This window comes from Castor canadensis, chromosome 1 (assembly GCF_047511655.1).
Source record: "Castor canadensis chromosome 1, mCasCan1.hap1v2, whole genome shotgun sequence".
Taxonomy (NCBI): Eukaryota; Metazoa; Chordata; class Mammalia; order Rodentia; family Castoridae; genus Castor; species Castor canadensis.
The window spans coordinates 165,770,832-165,798,273 of record NC_133386.1 but is presented as its reverse complement, the minus strand read 5'-3'; the positions used below and the strand labels follow the sequence as shown (position 1 = coordinate 165,798,273).

Here is a 27,442-nt window from a genome sequence, read left to right as displayed (position 1 = left end):
ACATATTCAAAGAATGGCAAGGGAGACATGCAACTGTTAAAAAAGGAAAGATGAGATCTCAGAGATAAAGAGAAGGACAGCAGATCACATAGAGCCTTGAAGGCTATTCTAGTTAAATTAGTGTTTTACAGGGCGCTATGACATGTTCTGAGCAGAGACATTGTATAGCTCAACCACGATTTAGAAAGATCATCTGACTTCTATGTTGAGAATATATTGCAGTTGAGAAGGGTTGAAACATTAGGGAACTATTAAAGTAACCCAAGTAAAGATGGGGCTGGCTCAAACAAGGCTTCCTTCTAGCAGTGGAGTTAGCAAGAAGTAGTCAGATTCTAATATATTTTTTTAATTGGACTTAAAATATGAGAGAAAGAAAGATCTAGGATATCTCTTAAGATTTTTGAGCTTGCCATGTGAAAGAATGGAATTACTTTAAAAGAGATGGGAACATTTTAAGTGGTACAGGTTTACAGAGTAGAGGTAGAAAAAAATTAGAAGTTCAGTTTAAGGAGTGTTAATTTTTTCTACAATACAACCAAGTGGAGTCATCATGTAGGCAGTTAAGAAACTGAAGTTCAGGAGAGAAGTCTATGCTAAAATACAAATTTAAATAACATTTACATGATATTTAAAGCCATAGGACTGGATGAGATCACCAATGGGATATTAACTCTTTCCTATAATATACATGGTACAATTATACTCTTTTTTTTTCCATTTTGTTTTTTGGGGTTTTTTTGTTTAGCAATACTATGGATTGAACCCAAGGCTACCACTTGAGCCATACCTCTCCCAGCCCATCATTTACTCTTACCATATTTTGAGGTGTTCTTTTTAATGCTGAAATTTTAAAACTTTTTTTGTCAATGTCTTTGAAATAATTCCTCAAAAGGCCTTTGTATCTCCATAAATTTAAATTTTTTCCCTTTCTGTTTCTCCTACTTTATTTTGGCATAAAAAATGACAGACTAAATTTACATTCTTTTTAGGGAGCCTATCGTGTGTGTGTGTGTGTGTGTGTGTGTCTGTGTGTCTGTGTGTGTGTCTGTGTGTCTTTACCTATGTAGGGCTAATCCTTTTTACTTAGACACTTTCTATGTAGAAATGTTAGTTCCCCTTCTTTATTCTTTGTTTTTAAATTTTTCTTTGCTATACCTAAGAAATGAACATTAGGATAATTTTTTTCAGTTCTAAGTAAATAAAATCTCTTTAAAAATTGATAAATTCTACCTTCACATTTTTCCAGTAACAGATTTTCTCACTGTAGTTAGTCTCCATTGTCATATATTCTTACATGTTCTTCAGCATAGTTTGTTTTCTTCATATATTTTCTGAATATTTGTTATTAACAATATCCTTTGTTACTTTATATTGGTTATGTGGGCTATTTTTAATTTTTTGCTTATATTAATAAACTTACTACTTCTTAGCCAGTAAAAAACTAAGTTTTTTAATTTTTTTTTTTAGTTTTAATACTTTGCCAGTATCAATACATTTGTTTTTGGGATAGATATTTATGTGACTTGAAATCTTTACCTCAAAGTACATGTCTGTTGAATGAAACATGTACCTATTTTGGGTCCAGAAAACAGAAAGCACTCTCTAAGTGCTGTGCAAGATGGGGGTGCTCACGGCAAGGTTTATTTATGGAAATGATAAGATTTCTGACATTAAATGAAAAGTCAAGATTTCCTCATTATCCATCTGGAAACTCACAGTTAGTAATATTTCTGTCTCTAACCTTTCCTTTTTTTAAAATTTTGTACCCTGTGTCACTGGTTTTATCTCAAAGCTCAATAAAAGACAAGATACTAGAAGAAACCAGTCTCTTGAGAATATAGATACTCCAATAGAATATAGAGTTCATATATAAGTTTAGGTTTCCCCTAAAATTGCTTAAATACAAGGAAATTTCAAGTAAAAAAAATAGGAAATCTTTGTACACTTCTTTAATAGTAAACATAATGTGGCAAAAATGTTTATACGCTAAACCATCCAAATTTTTTCTTACTTATCATTACCAATAGACAATAGACTTCATGCTTATAGTCCTAAATACAGTTTATTTGTCTCTTAGTCTCCATGTACATAAGACAGTGTTTAATTACTCATGTGCAACTGTAAATATTGCTGCAAGTTAAAGATTTTTTGCACTGTACCTTTTTATCATTGTTAAATAAGTATAAATGCTGGCAAAGTGAATCTGAGCAGAAAACATGGTTTTTGCTATTTTCCACAGAGATAAATATCCAAAGATTATGGTTGATTTATTACTCAAAGTCCTGGATTAATCTAGAGCACTAAAATAATTCTTTAGTACATAGGAAACTACATTATCTTTTTTGTAATATTTTGCGTGTAGCTGATATTTTCTGTATTGGTACTAATGCTATAATAAGCACAATGGTGTCATAATGCATTGGAAAATATTTGTTTGGTTAATTTGGTGGCTGTTTAAGGTTACATATCTTTTAAATAGCTAAAATTTATTCACTTGTATCATTTACAACTATTAATTTCATGAGTCACAAGGCTGTTATAAAGAATCCAGACTTATTATTAGTACAATAATTGCATCAATCATTTGTAGCCTAGAGGTGTTTATTGAAATGCATGTATTAGTACTTGATTTCACTCTAGAACTTTGCCACCTAATTTTCATTTAGTATAGTTTCCCAAAATACCTCATCACATACATATTACAAGAGTGCAAGCAAAGAATACTTGCCATCACTTTGTACCAAATTTCAATTAGATGTAATCCCATTCATCAATGTCTCCCTTTCACATGAACCCTACTTTGCATCTTGTGACTCATGTTTGCTAAATACTGCATTCTGCAAATCTTTTAACATTTGCAGTCTTAAGCTTTTGATAAATTAGTTCCACTGGGTAAAATCATTCAGAATATGTGATATGGAACATCAAAAGATGACCCTAAAAGTTCTGCCCATTTTTTAAAAGAAGGGTTTTAAACTTATTACTGATCTTAAACTCATTCTTTATTTAAAGAAACAATCTGTGGCTCAAAAGACCAAAAATCGTATGTTCTCCCTCATATGTGGACATTAGATCAAGGGCAAACACAACAAGGGGATTGGACTATGAGCACATGATAAAAGCGAGAGCACACAAGGGAGGGGTGAGGATAGGTAAGACACCTAAAAAACTAGCTAGCATTTGTTGCCCTTAATGCAGAGAAACTAAAGCAGATACCTTAAAGCAACTGAGGCCAATAGGAAAAGGAGACCAGGAACTAGAGAAAAGGTTAGATTAAAAAGAATTAACCTAGAAGGTAACACCCACGCACAGGAAATCAATGTGAGTCAATGCCCTGTATAGCTATCCTTATCTCAACCAGCAAAACCCCTTGTTCCTTCCTATTATTGCTTATACTCTCTCTACAACAAAATTAGAGATAAGGGCAAAATAGTTTCTGCTGGGTATTGAGGGGGGGAGCGGGAGGGGGTGGAGTGGGTGGTAAGGGAGGGGGTGGGGGCAGGGGGGAGAAATAAACCAAGCCTTGTATGCACATATGAATAATAAAAGAAAAATGAAAAAAAAAAAAAAAAGAAACAATCTGTGAAATATTTCACAAAGCTAAAATAATAAATATATAACCCCCTTACAAAAGAAACCACATGAAGTGCCAGTTAGTGCTTGTGTCTTACAAATTTTTTTTAAATAAAGAGGAAAAAAAAGGAATGTTTGTTATTTCTTTTTTTTATTGTGCTGAGTGGGGCTACATTGTGGCATTTATAAAAGTTCTTGCAATATATCAAATATATGGTACTGGAATGCACCCCCTCCACTATTCTTCACACCCCTCTACCCCCATTTCTGGAATAGTTTCAATAGATACCATCTTATTTATAAAACATTTTGAGGAAATTTGTAAAAAGAATGAATAATTATCTAAATTTTTTTCATTTTTCTTGTCTCCCCTCTCTACAGTCTATCCTTCATTCTACCACCAAAATATCTTCCTAACAAAATGCAGAGGTTTTAGGTGAGCCTTCAAAGGCTTTCCCAGTACAATGTCAAACTACAGAGTAACTTCAATCCAGCACCTAGTATCTCAGCCTTCTCTTATATATGCTTTCTTGCCTCTGCAGTTTCAAGCTTTTTCCTAGATTCAAAATGCTCCTTCCTCTCTTTCTATCCCATATTCTGACATATTAAATCCTTCTCTGCATTAAAAGTTTACTTTAGATGCTACCTTTTATGAAACCTTTCCTTTAGTGGTTCATCGCTCCTTGCATTCCTTTGCATTCTCTTGTTTTGCACCCACCCCCCCACCCCCCCGCCCAATTCCACTGTTAGAGCAATTATCACACCTTACTTTCCCTCTCCCCAACAAACTGTAACTTTATTGATAGCCAGAAACAATGTTTTCAATAAAACCTTGTTATTATTTTAGCAATTGATGTTTGTATTAATTTGTAAAAGGCCAAACCAAGCCATAAGATACCTTCTAGGAACTTATATTAATTTGCTTTTAATAGCTTACTGGACTTTTATTCCAAGCATACACATATAGTTTGCTTTTTATAAAGTAAAAACAATCTGATCTATTGTATGCCAAATATGGTGCATTTACTCTTTTTTTTTTTTTTTCTCACTCTCTTATCCAGGATGATTTTTAAGAGCTCTAGGGGTTTGTTCTCTTGTGCTGAAAATTCTGGCTTTTAGTTTTTATATACAGTTTTAAGTTATAAACATATCCATGCTTAATCCACATTTCTTTTTCAATAATAGTAGTTAAGAGGTAGTATCTGGTTTGGTGGGGAGAGCAAAGTATGAAAAGTTCATATATTTTGGACCTGTGAAGAAAATTTTATTTAAGTCTTCATAATGTTAATCATGTATATTATTACTTTTTGTTACTTGGTTTCTTCACCTGACTTCTCCCTGGTAAATGAAAAATAAACTGGAAAACAATACATTCACTTCAGCTCTGCCAACAAATATTATTGACATTATGACTTTTGAGTATTTTTTTCGTACTATAAGCAACAAACTATAGTATAAGAAAGTTTAAATGAACACTAAGGTCATCAAAAGGTAAATTCTTGTTCAGTGGTAAGATGATTATCACTGTGACTTTCCTGCTAGTCTATAATTAATCAATAATACCCTTTTAAAGTGAAGCTTCAGTAAAAAGTAGATATAGATAAATGAACTATAAGTCCCATGGTATAGAGATGTGATAGTTAAAGTTGGTGAATAAAGTTTTTATTATTGAAGCCATTAATTTTTTTTTGCTACTTAGAAACATTGTATGTATAAGTTATTTTTCAAACGTGGTTTATCATTGACAATATACTCATTTAAGGATATTTCTTATAATTTAAAAAATCACTTAAAAGTAAAGCTATACTGGCCTTTCTTAAAACTACTGTTAGAAAAATAGACCTAAAACAATTATTTTTACTATTTCTCAATTTATATATAATTAGATATTATAATTTCTGATTATGAGAAATGAAGATGTAGCTCATTGACACCACCACCTTATTTGTTCTTCTCTGATTTAGCTAATGATTTTAGCAGGATTAGGTAAGAAGTGATATAAATATATGTTATTGAATATTGTATGTAGTGTCATATTACATATATATAATGTTGCTAATACATGCAACATTGAATTCTTGGGTCTATTTTAGGAAATTTTATAATGAAAGATTATTTAAAAACACCTTTTAAATATGCTGACATTTCTTAAAACTACTTTGGGAGAAGATAAACATGACAAAACTCTTCTTTCTGCTTTCTCCTAAAAACATTTTAGGGTCTTATAGACTTCTTGGAGATATGGAATATTTGAAAGATACAAATATTGAAGTTGAGTAAATTTTGTTTGCAGGTAGACTTAAGTAGCTTAATGAGCAGTACAGCCAGTCAATACTTTTTTAGATATTTCTCTTAAAGGGCTGGTGGAGTAGCTCATGTGGTAGAATGCCTGCCTAGCTATTTCTCTAAAGGTATATGCAGTGTATCTATCAAAGGTATTTTTCATATATAGTTTATATATGAAAAATATAAATTCATAATTTATATATATTGTTTTAGAATCTGGACTATTAATGATGAAAATACTTGTATTCCTTCCCCCATCTAATCACAAATCCAATACTTGCATTTACAGTTACTTTTAAAAGTAATGTTAATACTTAGAAGTCTTTTTATAGGCTTCTAAAACTTGATAGTATTTGTAGTGTTTTTGTCTCACTTCCTTTTTTAATTTGTCTGTGGACTACCTGTTAATCTTTTTGAAGTGGAAATCTCTAGCTTTAATGCAAGAATAAATTAATAGAACACTAACCATTTTATCTTGAAATGAACATTTTCAATTTTACACAAGCTCCGTTAAAGCATCACACAGATTTTTTATAGTGGATAAGTGTTGCAAAGACTTATTGGATTCATTAAACAAATAAGTGCTTTATAGTGATTTTTCAGAAAATTAGCAAATTTGGGGGAACCTGCAACTATCAGTTATCTAGGTCTTTTCCATTTTTATAGTTCACTTAAAAGGAAGTCTTTGATTTCCCATTTAGGAGGTATTTAAGCCCAGCTAGAGAAGTGGAGAAAACATCTGCATATATTCACTGTTACAAAATTACTTCATCAACTTTGTGTTGGCTGTGCATGTGAACCCCATGACTATATCCTATACAGAGAATGAAACCTTGTGTCTTTCAGCAGGAGTAAGAAAGGAACAGTCACCTGACAATGAAGGTGATGGGTATGGGGTAAAGAGAAGCTAAGGATCCAACTTCTTTAGTATAGACTTTCAACCAGTTCTTCTATTTTATTTCCATCCTATACTTTGAGACAACCTCAATACCTCCAGTTACTAAGATCTTCTGAGGCTTAAAAGAGTTAGTTTCAGCTGGGTTTGGTGTTCATGCTAGAATTCTAGCATCTCAGGAGATGGAGATTGGAAAGATCATGGTTCAAGACCAGCCTGAGCAAAACAGTAGTGTAACCCCATCTTAACCAATAAAAGTTGAGCCTTTCATCCTACCTAGGCAAGAAAAGAAAGTATGAGGATCAAGGTCCAGGCTAGTCCAGGCATAAATGCGAGACCCTAAGTATGAGGATCAAGGTCCAGGCTAGTCCAGGCATAAATGCGAGACCCTATTTGTAAAATACATAAATCAATAAGGGTTCGAAATGTCACTTATGTGGTAGAGCACCTGCCTAGCAAGCACGAGGCCCTAAGTTCAAACCCCAGTACCACCAAAAAAAAAGAAGCTGGTTTCTTACTGGCTTTCTACCACTCCACCTTGGACATTGCTCCTGGGTTTTGTTGTGGTTTTCTGTTTGTTGGAGGGGAGGTGTTTTTATCATTTATGATTTTATAAAAATGATATATATTTATTATATAAAATGATTAAATGTGTAAAGAAAATAAAATCACTCTAATTTTCTCAGCTATAACCTAATATGCTGATGAATTGTGTCATATTTCTACTTTGTTTCCCTTAACTTTCCTTCCTTCAACACACCTGTTTTTCCTTATAGATAGAGTTTATTAGTATATGATATGTTTTTGTTTACTTTTTGCTTTTTTTGTCAAAAGTAGATCATGAGATTCTGAATGCAAAATTTATATACTACCCATTCAACAAGCATTTCTCACATCTATAAAAGATAGTTTTAAGTAATTGTGCAATTGTGGATATTCTGTGTTTTATTTATCTGTTGCTTAATTGATTTAATTCTTTCTGTGGTAGGATCTCAACATTGTGTAGTGAAGAATTTAACATTTGTTTTATCACAAGGTCTATGTTAGTATGCCAGCTCTGCCATTCCTTTATGTTTTCCTTTTATAGATTCAGTGAGCTTATTATAAGTAAGTGTTTGCTTTTGGAGTTATGAAGGAAAAGCCAAATGTGGAAATGCACTTCTGTAGTCTCAGCTACTTGGGATACTAAGGCAGGAGTATCACTTGAGCCCATGAGTTTGAGACTAGCTTGGGCAACATAGTGAAACCACCACCAGCCCATCTCAAAAAAGACATAGGTATGATGGCACATGTGCATAATCCTAGCTACTGTGGAGGCGGAAATAAGGAGGACCATAGTTTGAAGCCAGTTCTGGGAAAAAGTTAGCCAGATCTCGGCTTCAACAAACTGCATAATGAACATGCTTATGGTCTTGGCTATGTGGAAGTAAGTAGGTGGCTTGTGGTCCAAAGCCAGCACTGGGCCCTATCTGAAAAATAACTAAGACAAAAAGGGTCTGGGATGTTGCTCAAGTAGTAGAGTGCAAGTGCAAGGCCCTAAATTCAAACTCCACAACCATCAAAAAATAAAGAAAAATGTGTTACTGTTCACAGATCCAGTATCTCAGAAAATACACAAAAGGGACCAGAGCTACAGGTAGTCTCAGGTAGAAACTTTTGTTTCTTTGCCCAGGAGTATCCATCCACATGTGATAGGGCCAGCAATGTTGGGATTAATCCCCACAGGTGGACACACATTCTGTTTACTATTCCTTTCTGCACTAAGCTGACTAGGACTGTATCTTGGGACCTCCTAGTACCACTCCTAGTTTAAGGGACTTTTGTGACATCTCCCACTGTCTTTAGTTAACACTAAAGGATGGAGGATAAGGACTATTACAAGTTTCTCTCCTTAATCCTTTATTCCTGTCTAGATGTATAACGTGCTTCAGAATACCTCTAATGCTTTGGTGTACAGGTGATATTATTCTCCCTTGACTAACAGGAGAGCGAATTTTCTCCTGTTTTTGCCATGTGGTCATTTTAAAGGGAGTCTGAATTGAGGCTTACAATCTTGGGTAGAGGTGGTTGTCTTTTACATTGTTAACTTTAATATGTCTATTTGTATTATGGATAGTTTTCAAGAAAGACAACACAAGAGGAAACTGGTTCCTCTAGTGAGAAATTCTTTCTTCAGTGACTTTTTTTTTTTTTTTTTTTTTGCAGCACTGTGGCTCAAACTCAGGGCCTACACCTTGAGCCACTCCACTAGCCCTTTTTTGTGATAGGTCTTACAAACTATTTGCCTGGGCTGGCATCAAACCGTGATCCTCTTGATCTCTGCCTCCTTAGTAGCTAGGATTACAGGCATGAGCCACCAGCACCTGACTCTTCTTTGCCTTTTTAACTTCCACAATATTAGAAAAGACTAATACTGTGTATCTTTGATCAAAACATATTCATTATTATAAGACTGCATTTTCAAGTTTCATTAAACATGCATTGGTTTCTTTTTTTAAAGAACTGAATGCAATAATTAACAAGATGTTAGGGTGTGGAAGCAATTAGTCTTTGTATCTGAAACGATAGTATATCTCTGTCTAGAGCAGAAGATAAATCTGTTTTAGTTGTTTGGTAACATCAATAGATGAATTTGCAGAGAAAGTAGAGTACCTGCTTTTAAAAGGTACACATTCTACCAACTTAAATTTTACTCTCCTGTTGGCTCTTATATAGGAGCCAAAGATTTTCAAATCCCAAGGAGTTTCTGCTACCGCAAGTCCATGAGCATCCAAACAAGGCAGGGAAGGGATCAGATTCCAACAGTCCTACAGTTACTTAAGACCTTAAGCCTGATGAATAAAGATAGGGGAAGAAGATGTCAGAATAACTGTTTACATAGAAACTGTATCATGCTAGCTATTGTAAATAATCTAGAGATGATAAAAAGTATATGGTAAGATATACAGAGGTTATATGCAAGTGCCACACCATTTTATATAAGAGACTTGAGCATGAGCATATTTTGGTATTCAAAAGCCATCCTGAAACCAGTTCCCCACAGAGATGATTTTATGTAACTCCTTGTCTTTTTCCTTACTAGAGACAGCATACGACCCGTGTATATGCCATTAAATATATTACAAATTTCCTCATATGATTTTATCTGATATTTGATTCTAACACCCTTGCCTCAACTCTCCATCTCTGCTGTGACCACTGTCACCCGTGTTCTCATTAATTCTTGCATGACTGTTTCTGATTTCCCTATTTCCTGTCTTACCCATTCAAAACTCCATTCTCACCCAGCAAGCAAAGCAATCTTTTTCTTAATTATCAATCAGATAGCATGTCCATGCTTATTACAGATACCCTTTTACACTCAGAATAAGTTCAAACTGTCATCTGTAACTCCTGAGTTGGCCCATTTTGATGTCTGTATCTTCATTTCTTTTCTACCTGTAATTTACTGCCCTTCAATCACACTAACCTCTCTTTTCTTTAAACTCAAAAATTGGACTGTTGTCATTGGGTGTTTGGACTTGTTATTTCTTCTGCCTATTCATGAAGCTGGCTCCTTAGCTATTCAAGTATAAGATCATATATCCCATCCTTAAAATGCTCTTCCCTGGCCATCACAGTTAAAGCCTTCCCTTCAATCTCTTATCACTCTATTGCAACTCTGTATTTCATTGTCTTTATCACTCATTTGTTATGCCTTCTCCTTTCAAAAATTTAATTTCATAACTATCTTCTTTAATGTTGTATTTCCAATACCTGCCTGGTAGAAGCATAGCTTACTAAATGGATGAATTCTTTTTGTGAAGGTGTAATCCTGTTAAATTGTTGCTCTTACAACATAGCTGACTGCAACTTTTTTTTTCCTTTAGTAAATAGCACAAACATTGGTTCTGGATTAAAAATAGTAGTAGTGACTTTTTCTTTTAAATATCTTAACATTATGCTTATTACTATTTGGGGATGAGTTTCAACAGGTTACATTCCCTTATATCCCGTGGGCCATAATTGTCTTGGGTCAAGAGAATTGTAATACACCTCAATATGTTGGAGACTTAAAAGTCCCAAAAAAGACAATAGAAAAACAGCAAAATTATCCAGAAGTCATAAGGTATATTACTACCTTACCTCCTATACTCAAGTGTATGTTCCTTAAATAAAGACTTGTCTTCCTAAATGGTTGCCAACTTTTTCAGCCCAGTTTATAACAATACATTTTTAATTTCATATCCCTTTTTGTGTAGAACCCACACTGCAAGGGTATTTTATTAAGTACTATTATCTATTAGTGTTCCTTGTTCTGACACTCTGCAACTACGTGATTTCATGCTCATTGTATGGGGCCTTTCTAATGAGATTATAATCTGCCTCCAAGGTCCTTCTTTATAACTCCTACAATATATTCCACAAGTTATGGGATCTTGGTAAATAGTATTTCTCAAGCCAAATCAGGGAAACCTGTGTAATATCCCAAGCCTGCTCTTCTGGAAATTTACTGTACACCATTTTCCTCTAATGGAAAAGTACAGCAAATCTCTTTTATAGACATAGCCCTAGCATATTGAATAGTTCTAGCAGCCTATAAACTCTTCACTACCCCTAACTAAATACTCTAGCGTTACTATACCAAATATCTAATTTAGGTTTAAAAATAATATTTGTTATATTTTTATATTATTAATCATATTCAAAGTGAAATTCAGGCATTTGTTGTGTTTTTGATTTTCATTAATAAGTAGGGTCACTATCTTTTCATATTTATAGTTACAGTGGGCTATTTAATTTTTGTTTGTGTTGAAATCTTGGTTTAGCTCAGGCTAAGTCTTTCTTAGCAACTAATCAGCCCGAGGTAATCCTAGATTGACCATCTATCTTATGTTTTTTTTATGTTATTATTTTATCTCAGTTTAATATTTGAGAGGTTGAAAAGATTTGTATTTTGTACATGCCGTATGTCTATAGCATCTCCTTCAAAGCCAAATAAAACAATAAGCATGTGAATGCACACTAACTACTACATCTCACTGTTTCTCCTATAGATTATTGTGTAGGAAGACAAAATTATAGCCAATGATAAATTATCATGACATTACTATTAATTTCCCTGGTAATTTGTTAATCTGATCATACAAAGTTTGATTTTGTATGCTTATTGTTTAGATTGTATCTCAGAAGACAGGTGAATGTTTTTCAGTGTCTTGTGGGAAGGCTCCCATTTTCATGCTTTTTACTTGCAGTAGTGAAAGAGCAATCCACCATCATAAGAATTTGTCAAGTTGCCACTCCAGAGATTATTCCCTCTACATATGTACAGTTATTCTGGATAATCCTTATCTGAGATTTCATGTTCCATTTTGTTCTAAGCTTTTGAATATTGTTATAAAACTTTCATTTTCAAGTAACACTTGATTAGCCTTGATAAACTAGATATCTGATTAACTGAAAGGGTGACATTGTTTGAAATGTACTAGAGGTAACTGTGAATTAGTTATTGATGGACTATTAGGAAGTAGATTACCGTCTTCCCTGTGAAAGTCTCAGTGCTAACATTTGAGGTATATTTATATGTTTAGAGCCTTTCCACACATGTTTTTGTCATCTAATCCTAGAAAATTCCCTGTCCACAAAAGATAGTGTCCCCTTCTTTTCTTGGGAGTATTAATGCCCACACTGCTTACGTGAATTACCCAAGGTCACTCAGTGAGTTGCTGGTGAAACCAGAAATAGAATTCAAGTCTCCTGACTCCCAATTCAGTTCTCTATCCTCGATGTAGTTTTCTATCTTCTATCCCCCTGTGCCTCTCATGGGAAAAGGAGTTAATCTTCCAGCTATTAATAGCCACCAAATTGGTGGTAGCTGCACAGTGGAGAAAAGTAACTGTCTTTACACTGCAGCATTAGTATAAAAATATCTGGTAATGGAAAATTTGACAAATGTCATGTTAAAGGGAGTGGAAAATTATTTTAAGATCTAGATCTCATTTATCTAGTTCTCAGAAAAGTAAAATTCCTTAGTAGAACAGGGATCATATTTTTCTTCCTGTTTGTAAATTGCATTTCCTAGAGGGTAATTGCCAACCTAACCATAGCAGAGCCTATTGTCAACTAACATAAGGATAACAAGTATACTATTGTGATTTTTATTTGTGTGTTTTTTAACTTCACTTAAATTTTGAATTGCTTTATTGAAATAAGTATCACTTGTTCTGTTTTCAGCATTATTTTGCTCAGTATTATATAGTTAAAGCGAATCCAACATCAACTGAGAATTTTATATCATGATTAAAAAGCATGACCAGGAATAACATATAGGTTTTCCTCCCACTTGGGCAGTATATTCTAAGCCAAGGCATTTTATGTCAGGCACCATGAAGTTTACCAGAATGAAGTAGACAGACTACAAAAAAATAATTTACCAAATGTAAGATAAGCACTAAGCACACTGGAATTGATGAAGTTATTGTTATATGTATAGTCAATTCGTTACTTTGAGCATTAGTAAAAGGCATTTGAGAGATGTCTGTGTTCTTAAATATTTAAGCATTTCTAGTATTTTGGGAATTCATACTTAAGTTCTAACAAAACAATTTGTTTCTTAAATTTGGTCAAAGGACCTAGTAAAGATCTCTGGGTGTTTTGTTTCTGTAAAAGATTACTAAAGGACTTTAATCAAAAGAATGATAAAATCAGAATTATGTTTTATCTGTAAGTATAAGAAAAGTAGAATTCATAGCAGGTGGCAAATGCAAGGGAAGAAGACAAGGTTTGAAAAAAAATGTAATCATTTGAGCTCCAGATAACTGAGATAGTAGTAGTAAAAAGATAATTAGAAATAAGGGAAAATGTGGGTTAAAAGGCAAAGTCCTGCTCCTTAAAAAATTTACAATTACTGAATGGAGAAAGAGAGCAACACAGATGTTAGAGAAGTAGTAGGATATAATTTTGAAAAGCTGCAGAAGTAGAAGGCTAAATCTGAGAAAAGATCATCAAACTTGATGCTCCCTTAACATTTGGAAGGTATGCTTTTGCAGAGTGGTGGAGTTGAAATACTCTGAACTCTTCAAATTACATCCATTTATCTTCACTATTAAGTCTCATTTTTGCAAGTCTGTGAGGTATGTACAATAAAGGATGCAAACCAACCAACTTTAGCATGCCTGATTACTTACATATCTGATATCATAACAGATGCAATTCTTTCATTAACCTGGGGTTTTATTGGTTACTGCCATTCCTGTTAATTTAGACTATACTACCATTTAATTAGTAATAGAAACTGGTAATACATTACAGTAGAACAAGTATTAATCACTGTACTTACAAATGTTAAATAGCATGTTATCTTAAACCCAAGTCAAACATGAAAACAGGAAATTGCTTTTGGAATTTGTTGAAATTTAACTTCATGAGTACTCAATATCTCAAGATAGCTTTACCTGTAAATAATTTTCTATTATAGAATCTCTTCATAATGAGTTTATTAACTTGATTTTAAAGCTTAGTAATTAACCATGATTTCTTCCTTTTCAACTTATTTTTAAGATTTTTTTATCAATTGGCAGAAAAGTGCTTTATTCTTAGTGATTTTTTTCAACTAATGAAATTATTGCAAAACTATTTATCCAACATTATTAATCTTTTTAATTTTACTGAACAGGCACATCTTCAAGTGAATCTAATCTGCTTAAAATTCCTCCGCAAAAAAGAACTCGGCGAAAACTAATGCCTTCTCCCTTAAGAGCAAAACATACTCAGAAGTCTACACTGTCTGAAAATATGCAGCTCAATGATTCTCTCACCAAAGAACTGCAACCTATTGTGTATACTCCAGAAGACTGTAGAAAAACATTTCGAAATCCATCTCCAGTGGCCTTACTGAGACCATTATCACATACTGCAAGTTTTGAGACCATAAGCTCAAATATAAATAATGATAATTCTCAAAAAATGTGTGAAGTAGATGTCCCTCTTAACAGAAGATCAGACTGTAGAAGAGAGGATTTGAACTGTACATTTACTATATGTGAAGACAACAGGAACTTGAAGAGTAAATACCCTGAAGAGGTATCACTACCAAACAACAAAACCATTTCACAAAGGTACAAGAAAATAGTATTTGCCATTTCTTCTTTTTGTTGTTTGTACATAGCCCTCAAACTATTAGCTTTCTTTTTCTTATTTTGGTATTTTGGAGATTTATTTCATAGTTCAAGTGTACTATCTTAATTATAAAGGTGTTTTATTTATACTAAATCTTAATTATCTATCTGATTATGAATCAACTAAAGCAGATTCCATAAGCTTCTATTAAGTTTACCAAACTTCTCCTTTCTCTGAAATAGTCATACATCTAAGGTATGGTTGATGCACATCATTTAAGCGAACATTTATTTACATAATCACACCCAATCTAATTATGGGAAGAAAAATGCCTTCTTTGCAATGGGGAACATAAAAATGTCTTAACAGTATCTACCGGTGGTGTTTATAAAAAGAAAAGAAATCCTCAGGGCAAGTGAGGAAATTTGTTTATTTGTTTGTACTGGTATTTGAACTCAGGGCTTTACATTGCAAGACAGACACTCTCTCATTTGATATATGTCTCCAGCCCAAAGGGAATATATATATATTCTTATATATCAATACCAAATGGTTTTCTAATTTTTTACAATTTAATACAGGCATGACCCTTCTTCATTATCAAGTAAGCATTCTATGCCTGTATCCAGCATACCATCCTACATGGCCATGACTACTGCTGCCAAAAGGAAACGGAAATTAGCAAGGTATGATCAAACATAAACTGTCTCAATCTCTGCATAAAATCATCTTTACTTTTGTTTCCTACAACTATTTTATTTCTTATGATTAGTCTGTTAACTCATATTTAACCATATTTTTGGTAAGTTGCTCTGAATGAGGCACTGAGTTTATGTTATCAAAGGGAGACTTTGATGAAACCTAACTATTTCACTTGATATTTAAAGTATTCAATCTTTTAGATTATTAGAAATAAATTTTGAAAAGTCTTCTTGCTTTCAAAATGTCACCTAATTTTAACTTTCCTTCTGGTGACAATTTTTTACTCATTTGATTATTTGTCCTTTCAAACATTACTGAATTTCTTTCATACTAGAATTATTTTATTTTAATAGATTTTGATATATGACTAGAATATTATGAACTGGAGAGTATGCTGTTTCTGACTCTGACAGTATAGCTTGTATAAAACAAAGTCACTCACCAAGAATAATTATAATTGTAAAAGCTGAATAAAATATAACTAACAGCTGATTGAGGACCTGAAGAACAACTAAAGCAAACAGGACTTGAGGGTCTAAGATCCCAGAGAAAGGGCAGACATGCTATGGTGAGCAAACTTTCTCTGCCTCTTTTTGTCATTTAGTACTTATAAATTCATGGCATATGGCATAGGGACCAAACAAAAAATGGAGGTTTAGAGTTACCAGCAGTGTCATTGAGCTAGAGCAGCTTTTGCCCTCAAAGTTTGCCAACTTCTCAACTGGAATAAGAAGCCAAGAAACCAAGTGAAGGTAGCTGCTAAAAAAACAAAATTATTAAGCAGAATTTTGACACTCTTATGGAGCTGGAACATAAAAATTGGAGTTCAGGGACCATAAGGAAAAAGAGGGCCTGTTAAGAGGCACAGGTTTTTATTTGAAATCCTCAAAGGGCTATAGTCTAGGAGTAGGATGAACTAAAAATAAACCAGTTCTTAAAAGCCTGAAAAGGATTGTACACCAACTACCATCTCTACCCTTTCTTGGATCAAAGTGATCTAACTCTACTCTGCCTCTGGCCAAAGGAAAATTTAATATCTATGGATGAATATCCATGGATAGTTTTTCACATATTGTTTAGCATTTAATAAAAATTAATGAGAATATCAAGAGACACAGCCAAATGACTAGAAATCAAGAGAAAGGAAAAAATTTTTTAAAAACCAATGATTCATAAATAATGTAGAGATTGAGATTAGCAGATAAGAACTTTAAGGTTTCAACCATGGTTAATTTCAACAAAGTAGGTAAGTTTTTTTTTTTTTTTTAGAATTTAAAAAAAAAACACCATAAAAGTGGATTTTCTTTCTCTCTTCTCACCCCCACCGTGGATTTTCTTAAAATGAATCAAATGGATATTCTAGATTGAAAAGGCATCATTTACTGAAATTAAGAAATTAATTTAGCAGATCAGTCACAGCAAAAGAGAGTACTAGTGAGTCAAAAGGTGAGTAAGTAGAAAAATATCCAAAGTGATGCTAAAATTAGAAAGATGGAAAATACAGAAACAGTGGAAGCGAGAAGAGATATATTTCAGAAGTTTGAAATACATATATTTTGAATCTGAGAAGAAAACTGGAAAGAAATAAGAAAAACAGACTGTATTTGAGGACATGAGAATGATGGCTAATCATTTTCTAAAACTGACAAAAGACATTAATTTTACATTAAGTCATAGATTTGATAAGTGCTGCAAGCCAAAAGCAGGATTAGTACAAAAAGAAGCATGCCTGAGTACATGGTAATGAAACAGTAAAAGCCAAAGGTATGCTGAGTTACATCACATGAAATTCATCTAACATTCTTTATATCCTACAAATTGAATGCAGCGACAGTGTATTCTGAATAAATACAAAATGGGTCTGACTTGCTCTGCCCCTTTTTCTTAGCCACATTATTATGGGAAGAAAAATATAAGACCTAACCTTAACTCTTTTTAAATCTCCTTATTTTCTACAATGGAAACAAATTTATAAATAGCATACTTATTCATGCTTCATGGAATATCTTCTCACAGATGAATTTAAGATTCCCCGTGTCCCTTTAAAACAGACAGCCTTAGAATGTATAAGTTTTACATTCATGAATTGATTTTTCTTGAATACCCCTAACTGTCCATGACACTTCAAAATTTGTTCAATAGTATCTTCTTACCCACAGTTTCATTTTCAGTGGTTTCAGTTACCTGCAGTCAACTGAGGTTTGAATATATTAAATTCCAGAATCAACAACTTATAAGTTAAATTTCACACTATTTTAAGCAAGATGATAAAATTTTGTGCTGTCCCTTTATATCTGACTACATTAATCACCCCTTTATCCACCATGTCCTCTCTGTATACAGTACTCAGACTTTAGCCATGTCGTAGCCATCTTGTGTTCAGGGCAGCTCTCACAGTAACACAGTGCTTGTTCAAGTAATCCTTATTTTGCCTAAGTTCTCAGAATCAAAAGAGTAAGAATGCTAGCAATTAAAGTAAAAGTGAAAGTTTATTGTAGATTTGTATCAGAAAAATCATAGCATATATTGGGTTTGGTAGTATCCATGATTTCATGCATCTACTGGTGGTCTTGGAACAATACCTGGTGAATAAGGAGGGACAACTACATTTTGCTAAGGCACAAATTTGAATTCAATTAGTCTAGCTTTTCATGAGTGAGCCTTGCTAACCACTATCATCTGTTCATCATTTTATCACTAATTTGTATTATCAATTTTGTCATTCTTTCCATTAATTAATGTTCAGTTCTCTAGTTCTCTACTCGTAGCAAGTGCTGTTGTCTTACTACACTGGCAAATGTTTATAGCTAAGAATAATCTTAAAATATAGACATGGTCATTATCAAACACATTATTTTTCAGAAATGTCTAGGTATGTGAATTATATACTTGGAGTAGTTTTAGGTGAGTTATAAGATTACCAGATGAGCAACTAATATTGTGAGATAATATTAGGGGACATGTAAAGAAAGTAACTTGGTTTTTCAAAGCCTATTAATTACTCTATTACATTCCTTCTAGTACCAATAATTAGATCCTGCCATTAACTAAGGTTAAAAGAGATTAATGCTAGAAATGTACATAATTACTTTTGTTTTATCTTCCTTTTCCCCCAATTAAAGCTACATGAGCTTGAGAGTAACAAACTCTGGTATTTTCCACCTAGTAGCTTTATATACATATTTAAGCGTGTATATGTTCTAATATGATTTTTTAAAAATAAAGACATCTCTAGGTATATTTATCTGTCTTACAATAATAATAATTTTCTGAAAATTGTACTAGCTTCCAAAATCACTGGGTATTCCAAAATCTACTAACCTAAATTTTATCTTACTACTTAAATGAAGATTTTATTTATTTATTTATTTATTTATTTATTTATTTTGTGGTACTCGAGGCTTGAACTCAGGGCCTCAAGTACCCTGAGCCACTCCACCAGCCCTTTTTGTGGTAGGTTTTATTTTTTTTCAAGATAGGGTCTCATGGACTATTTGCCCAAGCTGGCCTCAAAACACAATCCTCCTGATCTCTGCCTCCTGAGTAGCTAGGATTACAGGTATGAGCCACCGACACCCAGCCAATTTTAATTTTCACAATGTATTTAATATCACTGGAGCAGATCACTTTGACTAGATGAATTAGCCTGACAAATATATAAATACAATGTGTTATATGTCAGCTTTTATTTACAAATTGTAATAGAGTTTGGGGGTTTTATTTATTTTGTGTTTATTTGGTTGATTGTTTTTGTTTGCTCCATAATCTTTCTAGCACCTACAACTGATCTTGTACTTGCTGTATATTTTTTGTTTGTTTTAAAAGATATCTAATAATTCCAACTAGAAATTATTTCAACTGGAAGAGCATGAAGTATATTTATTAAATAGAACCATTCAATTAGAGGTCTTCATATTTCTCAATATTCTCTTTAGCATAATTTGAATTTACACTTATGTCAATTTTAAGGTGTTTGATTTTTATGATCTAATTTCTAAATGGTAAACGTTTCATCTGTGGCCTGTTTTTTTGGGTTGTATTTGATTTACTTATAAATATGCAACTTGTTTTACTTGACTCCTAGAAATATGAGTTGTAATCAAGTATTTTTATTCAAATTTATTTCAAATAAGAGCATGCTATGAGTAAAAAATAAGGTCCTGGAACTAACCAAAGAAAAGAATCATACGATAAAGTAATAAAGACAACTTTAACATAAATTATCAGGAAAAAAGTTTTTGCCAAAATAACCAATGACCTTGATCTTTAATATACTTAATATTCAAAACAGAATCATACAGCAATTTTATTCAGCACAATTTAGGAATGAAAAATTTCTGTACTTGAATTTGTTCACTTGTATAACACATACGTCTTTGTAAACATTGTGATTAGATACTGTTTGCATTTTTTAACACAGTAAGTACAATTACCATTATGAATACTATAATCTTTTCTCTCATGGGACTCTTAGAAAAATCCAGGTATATCCATTGAGTTATTTTTTTCTGCATTCAAAAACTTGGCTATTTTTCTTTGGTATCATGGTAAATTAGCATTTCTGACTGTTTGCACTGAGCATACAGCTAATCCATGTCTTTGTTCCATAAATTTACACCCACACCAGTTCACCACATGATTCAGCTTACCAAAAAAACAAATTGTTGCCATTAAAGAGAAGCTACCAGTTGTTAATATAGCTGACAGTCAAGTTGGCATCAGTTTGTAAAATAGTATGTAGTGTCTTTATTACCCCAGAATTCTCCAAAATTAGCTTCTTTGAATCAGTATGGAGGAAGGGTATTCATCTTGTACTCATCCCTCAAACCTGTTTGTTAAAATTCAGTCCTCATTAGGACTAGGAACAATTGCTGTTTTTCAAAACCCAGATCAAACTTGCCACATCCACAAAACCCAAAGCTCCTTCAAGTCTGAAAACCTATAGCACTGGTTTTTTGGGGTTTTTTTCCCATTGTCTTATATCATGTCAAGTATCTGTCTTATTTTTTCCATATCTCTGCTGTATAAGTTTTCAAGACAGAGATTGTGCCACACACACACACACACACACACACACACACACACACATCCTATAATAGAAGATTTGAACAGGTGTTTAATAATGTCAGCTCAAATTGAGTTAGAATTTGACCCATTACCAATGTAAAATTGATTAAATTTTTGAAGATAGAACAGATGAAAATAGGTCATTCTTTGCAGATTTAATAATTGTAATAGTCTATTACAGTCTTTAGTAAAAGTCTGTTACTATGTTTTTTTAAAAAATAGGCTTCTGGACAATACCACTTATTTACATTCCCTGATTAAAGTTCTTGCTTCATTTGGTAACAAGAACTTAGTTTTTCACCCCTTCTAAATATTGTGCTACTTGTCTCTACACTTTGAATAGCAGTACTCACATTTGAGCAGAAACCCTGGAAAAACAGTCAGCTACAGAATTGTTACATACATCTATAGTCATAATATGCAAATTAAATATACCTTATCTAAATCACACACAACTAGATTTCTTTGTGGGCTTCTGTGGTGATACACCCCTGAATCCCAGCTACTCAGAGGTGGAGTTGGGAGGACTGCAGTTTTTGGATAGCCCATTCAAAAAAAAAAAAAAAAAAGTGAGACCCCCCCCCATCTCAAAAGACAGGCTGGGCATGGTGGAATACATCTTTAATTCCAGCTGTACAGGAGACAGAGGCAGGAAGATCATGATCAAGGCAGGCCCCAGGCACAAAACTTACACAAGACCCTACCTGAAAAACAAACTAAAGCAAAAAGAACTAAGGATGTGAATCAACTGGTAAGACCCTGAGTTAAAACCCCAGTGGGTAAGGGGAGGGAGATTTCTCTGCAGGCCAAAAATGTTTTTAGTGCCTCCAATTATTTCTATGGGATTTCACTGTTTATTATTTATCTATTTGATGTTTTATCACAGTTGTATGTAGAATATAAATTAGAATTTAGAGATTTTTTAATTCTTTAACTAAAATAAAAACTTTTCCTCTCAAGTTCCACATCAAATATGCCAGTAATTGATGAAGAAAATCATGGATTTGCCAAACGCATTCGACATGATAATTCAAGTGATAAGCTCTTACAAGAAAACAGACCAACAGCAGGTATGTCTGAACTCTTAATTTGATATTAATGTCATGATTATCTAATGTATATATAGTATTTTCCATAATGTCTTCATAAAAATCTCCTTTTATGTTGTGCTAATACCTTCACTATGTGGTAGAACAAGTGTGATTATCCATATTACAGATAAAGAAACTTAAGACACAGACGTAAAGCCCTTAGACAAGATCACACAGTTACTATGTGTGAGAGAGAGCTAGAACTCAGAACCAGATCTTCTAACTTTATGTTCTATACCCTTTTGGTTATCTAGACTGCCTCACATTGTAGAAGAATTGGCAAATAATTTAGCTAACAATTGAAATAAGTAGCAAAATGTATTATAAACTATACCTACCTGAAATTTTTCTTTTGACCTATTATTTTTAATAGTTTTGGCCTTGGACTCACTTGTGTAATTACTACATGGGCGCCAGTTTGTACCTAGGTACAATCATATTGCAGCTCCCATTGACAAGTTGAAAATGATGCTAATAAAGGTGACAGTTTTCTCTCGCCCACATAAGAGAATGACATGGGTCCATGGTAACAAAAGCCCATCGGTTGAACTAGAAGTATATCATGCCAACTAGTTTCTAGACCATGATGTCTAGGCCTCTGTCTCTCTGACACTACAGTTCCTTTGACTTCATTCAAAAAATATTTATATACTAAGCATCCACCTTGTGTATGACCAAACCACTTTGGTTCCTTCTCTGAAGGAACTTAGAAGTTTCTGTAATGACATGGAAACTTACTTTTTTTCTTTCAATGCTTTTTATTGGAGTAACACAACTCAATAACTTTACCAAACTGTATTGCTGAGTGCCAGTGGCAGTTGTTTATGTTTTGTTCAATGGGAAAGACTTTTATAAAGCAAATTTAAAAATCAGACAATAAGGTACTAAAATGTAAAATTTACTGTGATCACTTGACTTGTTGTGCTGTGGTTAGTAATGATTAACAATATGCATCTCTAACTGGTATAGATGTGCACTTCCCCTATTTGACTCCTGGGAAAATTTTTCAAGAAATCTTAATTCTATAAAAAAATTATAAACATAAAAACTCAAATCATAGAAATTTTATCTTTCTAGTCTACTTGCTATCTAAGAATACCTTAAAATGCATCAAGTACCACATAATCAAGGAGTTGTGAGTAAAAATATCCCCAAATGAAGAAAGAAGCTCTTGCCAAAGAGGGAGAAAAAAATTAATACTAGGTTAGAGATTAAATTACAGATTGTTGAGAATAGTGGAACAGAGCTACTAATATTTTAATGTATATTAGAGTATATAAATAAAAATATCCAAATGTAAATCAGAAACTACTAGAAAAGAAAGTAGAGAAACAAAATATTATGTCAAGAAAATATGTGCCTCTGAAACTAAAAACTAAAAAAACTAAATTTTTTTTGGTAACAGTACCAAAAAAAAAAATGCATGAACAATTAGACTAATCTCAAGCAATGTCAATGGCACCCTATCTAACCACACTTTGTTGAGTACGGGATCATTGCAAAGGCTGATGAAGAATCAGACAAATGGGAATGGATAGATAGAACACAGTGAGGGGTGGAGACAAAAAGAAAAGGCACTATGGAGTGTGTATTAGCCCTGTATAGCTATCCTTATCTCAACCAGCAAAAACCCTTGTTCCTTCCTATTGTTGCTTATACTCTCTCTACAACAAAATTAGAAATAAGGGCAAAATAGTTTCTGCTGGGTATGGAGGAGGTGGGGGGGAGAGGGAGGGGGCAGACTGGGTGGTAAGGGAGGGGGTGGGGGCAGGGGAGAGAAATGACCCAAGCCTTGTATGCACATATGAATAATAAAATAATACTAATAAAAAAATAAAGAACTAGAAAACAAAAACAAAAAAAAAAGGAAATACTGTCCCAAAAACATGAAAGTTTAAAAGCCCTGGGGAATTAATCCAAAGAACAACAAAAAAAAATAATTACATGAGAAAAAGAGGGAGCATTATAGAAGTAGTCTTTCATCGGTGGGAAGAAAGGAAAGTTAATACACTAGTTTACTCAGTGATTTCCCTTGATACTGTGTGTATACTAAAACATCAGTTTGCTAAAATGGACAAATGAATTTGATAAACAACTTTTAAACCCAAGGTATTAATGTTTCTTTATTGTTATTTAAATCATTTTAATTTACAACCATGAATTTCAAGAGCAAATGTTCCTTTTGTTATATTTTAAGTTTATGAATGATAAACTCTTTGAATAATACCACTTCACTGTATTTTTGCATCATTGTTTCTTCTTTAGGGCGTAAAAGAAACATCTCTAAAATGAATTCAAGCATGGTTAGAAAATTTGGAAGAAACATTTCAAAAGAAAATCTAAGATAAGTCAATTCACAATTAAGGAAAAAAAATGATCAAATCTGCTTTTAAAAGTTTGTCAGTATCTTTTCAGAAATGTATTTAAAATCTTTGAAAGAAGCTGTTTGCCCAAGTATCTTCCCCAAACAAAAACTGAAACTCTTTGTTTTCTTCTTTTGTATTTTAAATAAATGTAGAATTTCAACAAAAAGTTTGTGTTTTAAATTTCTGAAATATTACCTTTTAAAATCCCTAAGTCAGCATGGTGTCAGTTTTACCAGGATACACGTTGATTAGGACATTTTAGAAAATATTAGTGAGTTAAATTACACTTACTGTTTTCAAAATTAGGAGAATTTTTATAAGTGATAAAAATATAGCCCAAGATATATTTGATGTTCTATTGTGTTTTGATACATTGTTTTACTCATACATGTGACTTTCCAAAAATACTTTGATGTACAAATGTAGAAATACGTGCCCATAAAGTTGTTGCAAATCTTTTTTAATATTCATTGTGAATAAAATACTAATATTGTTCCTTGCTAGTTGATATATTAAACATGAAGATTTTTAAAGTGTTGATTTTCCTGTCTCATTACCACCCGTTACATACCCATTATATATAAAGTATGAGTTGGGTAGGTTTGTGTTTGGGATAGATTGAGATATATGATGCCAGAACCAAATCTGAATGCTTTAACATTCCTGCTGCCATAGGAATTATATGGAGCTGCCTTGTTTGGCCTGTTTTTGTACTGAATGCAACAAATATTTGGTTAAATGTACTTAATTTTGTGTACCACAGGAACCTTCACAGCGAAGCAAACAGCCATATAGCAACTAATTGAGACATTGTAAGCCTTTTAGTTTGTTATATTTTCTCTTTAAAATCTAATTGAGAAAGTATGAGATACAATAATCTTCACAGTTCCAACTCTGACAGAGCAGATTCCATATTCAGGATGTCATAAACCCCATAATTAACTCTTCTATTTTAATCCTTTTGTCAAACTATTTTAGATAATTGTATACTTGAAAAGAAATCTTTTGCCAGATACTGGTGGATGGCAAAATTGTAAGTCACATTCCTCATGGTCCACCTGACACCATAAGGTGTGAGTGATTTTCTTAGATGCCATTTTTATTAAGAGATTTTCCCTTTGTAAAAATTAGTAACTATTTTGTATTTCAACCATGTTAAGGAGCAACTAGGGTAAATAATCATAATGAATATGGGAAAAGTGTTTAATATGTGAATAAAGAGAAAGTATATGCATTTAAACTAGAAAAAGAGTACTATTCGATGAGTCACTACAAAACAGTGTGTTTTTATACATACGTATAATGGAGTATTCATCCATAAAGAATGAAATTATGTCACTTGCAGGAAAATGGGTGGAACTGGAAATCATCTCATGTTAAGTGAAATAAGCCAGACTGAGAAAGACAAATATCACCTGTTCTTTCTCATGCAGAATATAGATCTTAAAAGAAAAAAAGTGACAGTAGTGAAAAACAAAGACTATTTGGGCTAAGAATCAGCAGGAGGAACTGGGGGAGACAAAAGGGTAAAATACTTCATAAACATGTATGAATATAGATAAACCCATTAAAATTGTTTAAGGGATGATAAGGAAGGGTAACAGGATGAAAAATACATTATATGCATGTATAGAAGTATCTCAGTGAAACCCCTTTATACAATTAATGTAAAGTAATAAAAAAATTTTTTATTCATTTATTCACATGTGCATACATTGTTTGGGCCATTTCTCCCCCCAACCCCCTGCCCCCTCTCTCTACCCCCAACTCTGCCTCGCTTCCAGGCAGAACCTGTTCTGCCCTTATCTCTCATTTTGTTGAAGAGAAAACATAAGCAATAATAAGAAAGACAAAGTGTTTTTGCTAGTTGAGTTAAGGATAGCTATACAGAGAGATTCCTAGCATTGCTTTCATGTACAAATGTGTTACATCCCAAGTTGATTCATCTCTAACTGACCTTTTCACCACTTCCTAATCCCCTTCCCATATTGACCTCTGTCGCTTTAAGGTTTCTGTATTAGTTCCTCTGCAGTGGGGACATCAAATACTTTCATGTTTTGGGTTTCTTACCTATCTCCATACCTCCTGTGTGTGCACTCCCCTTATCATATGACCCAAATCCAAACACATTGCTGTGTTTGCCCTAGATCTAAAGTCCGCATATGAGGGAGAACATACGATTTTTGGTCTTCTAAACTTGGCTAACCTCACTCAGGATGATGTTCTCCAGTTCCATCCATTTGCTTACAAATGATAAGATTTCATTCTTCCTCATGACTGAGTAAAATTCCAATTTTTTGTGTATAAGTACCACATTTTCTTAATCCATTCATCAGTAGTGGGGCATCTTGGCTGTTTCCATAACTTGGCTATTGTGAATAGCGCTGCAATAACATGGGTGTGCAGGTGCCTCTGGAGTAACCTGTGTCACATTCCTTTGGGTATATCCCTAGGAGTGGGATTGCTGGATCATATGACAGATCTATGTTTAGATTTTTAAGAAGCCTCACAATATTTTTCCAGAGTGGTTGCACTAGCTTGCATTCCCACCAGCAGTGTTTGAGGGTTCCTTTTTCACCACATCCTCGCCAACACCTGTTAGTGGTGGTTTTGATGATGGCTATTCTAACAGGGGTGAGGTGGAATCTTAGTGTGGTTTTGATTTGCATTTCCTTTATGGCTAGAGATGGTGAGCATTTTTTCATGTGTTTTTTGGCCATTTGAAGTTACTCTTTTGAGAAAGTTCTGTTTGGTTCAGTTGCCCATTTCTTTATTGGTTCATTGATTTGGGGAGAGTTTAGTTTCTTAAGTTCCCTGTATATTCTGGTTACCTGTCCTTTGTCTGATGTATAGCTGGCAAATATTTTTTCCCACTCTGTGAGTAGTCTCTTCAGTTTAGAGACCATTTCTTTTGTTGTGCAGAAGCTTTTTAGTTTTATGAAGTCCCATTTGTCCATACTTTCTCTCAGTTGCTGAGCTGCTGGGGTTCTATTGAGGAAGTCCTTGCCTATACCTATTACTTCCAGAGTGTTTCCTGCTCTTTCCTGTACCAATTTCAGAGTTTCGGGTCTGATATTAAGGTCCTTGATCCATTTTAAGTTGATACTAGTACAGAGTGATAAACCTGGATCTAGTTTCAGTTTTTTACAGACGAATACCACTTTTCCCAACAACATTTGTTGAAGAGACTGTCTTTTCTCCATCATATATTTTTAGTGCCTTTGTCAAAAAGAAGTTGGGCATAGTTGTGTAGATTCATATCCGGGTCCTCTATTCTGTTCCACTGGTCTTCCTGTCTGTTTTTGTGCCAGTACCAGGCTGTTTTTATTGCTGTTGCTTTGTAATATAGTTTGAAGTCAGGTATT

General features: G+C 33.4%; 1 protein-coding gene across 3 annotated transcripts in view; it reads left to right on the top strand.

The window, feature by feature from the left end:
- Positions 1–27,442, top strand: part of Kif18a (kinesin family member 18A) — an 84,041-nt gene that overhangs the window by 42,722 nt on the left and 13,877 nt on the right. For 2 of the 3 annotated variants that reach the window (XM_074043260.1, XM_074043251.1), the window contains 4 exons: positions 14,409–14,850; positions 15,433–15,537; positions 21,581–21,690; positions 23,977–24,615. In XM_074043260.1, coding sequence (XP_073899361.1) covers positions 14,409–14,850; positions 15,433–15,537; positions 21,581–21,690; positions 23,977–24,059 — 740 coding nt within the window. In that variant the 3' untranslated portion in view covers positions 24,060–24,615. Of the gene's footprint in view, positions 1–14,408; positions 14,851–15,432; positions 15,538–21,580; positions 21,691–23,976; positions 24,616–27,442 lie in introns of those variants that run through there. The other variant, XM_074043271.1, reaches the window with a different exon arrangement.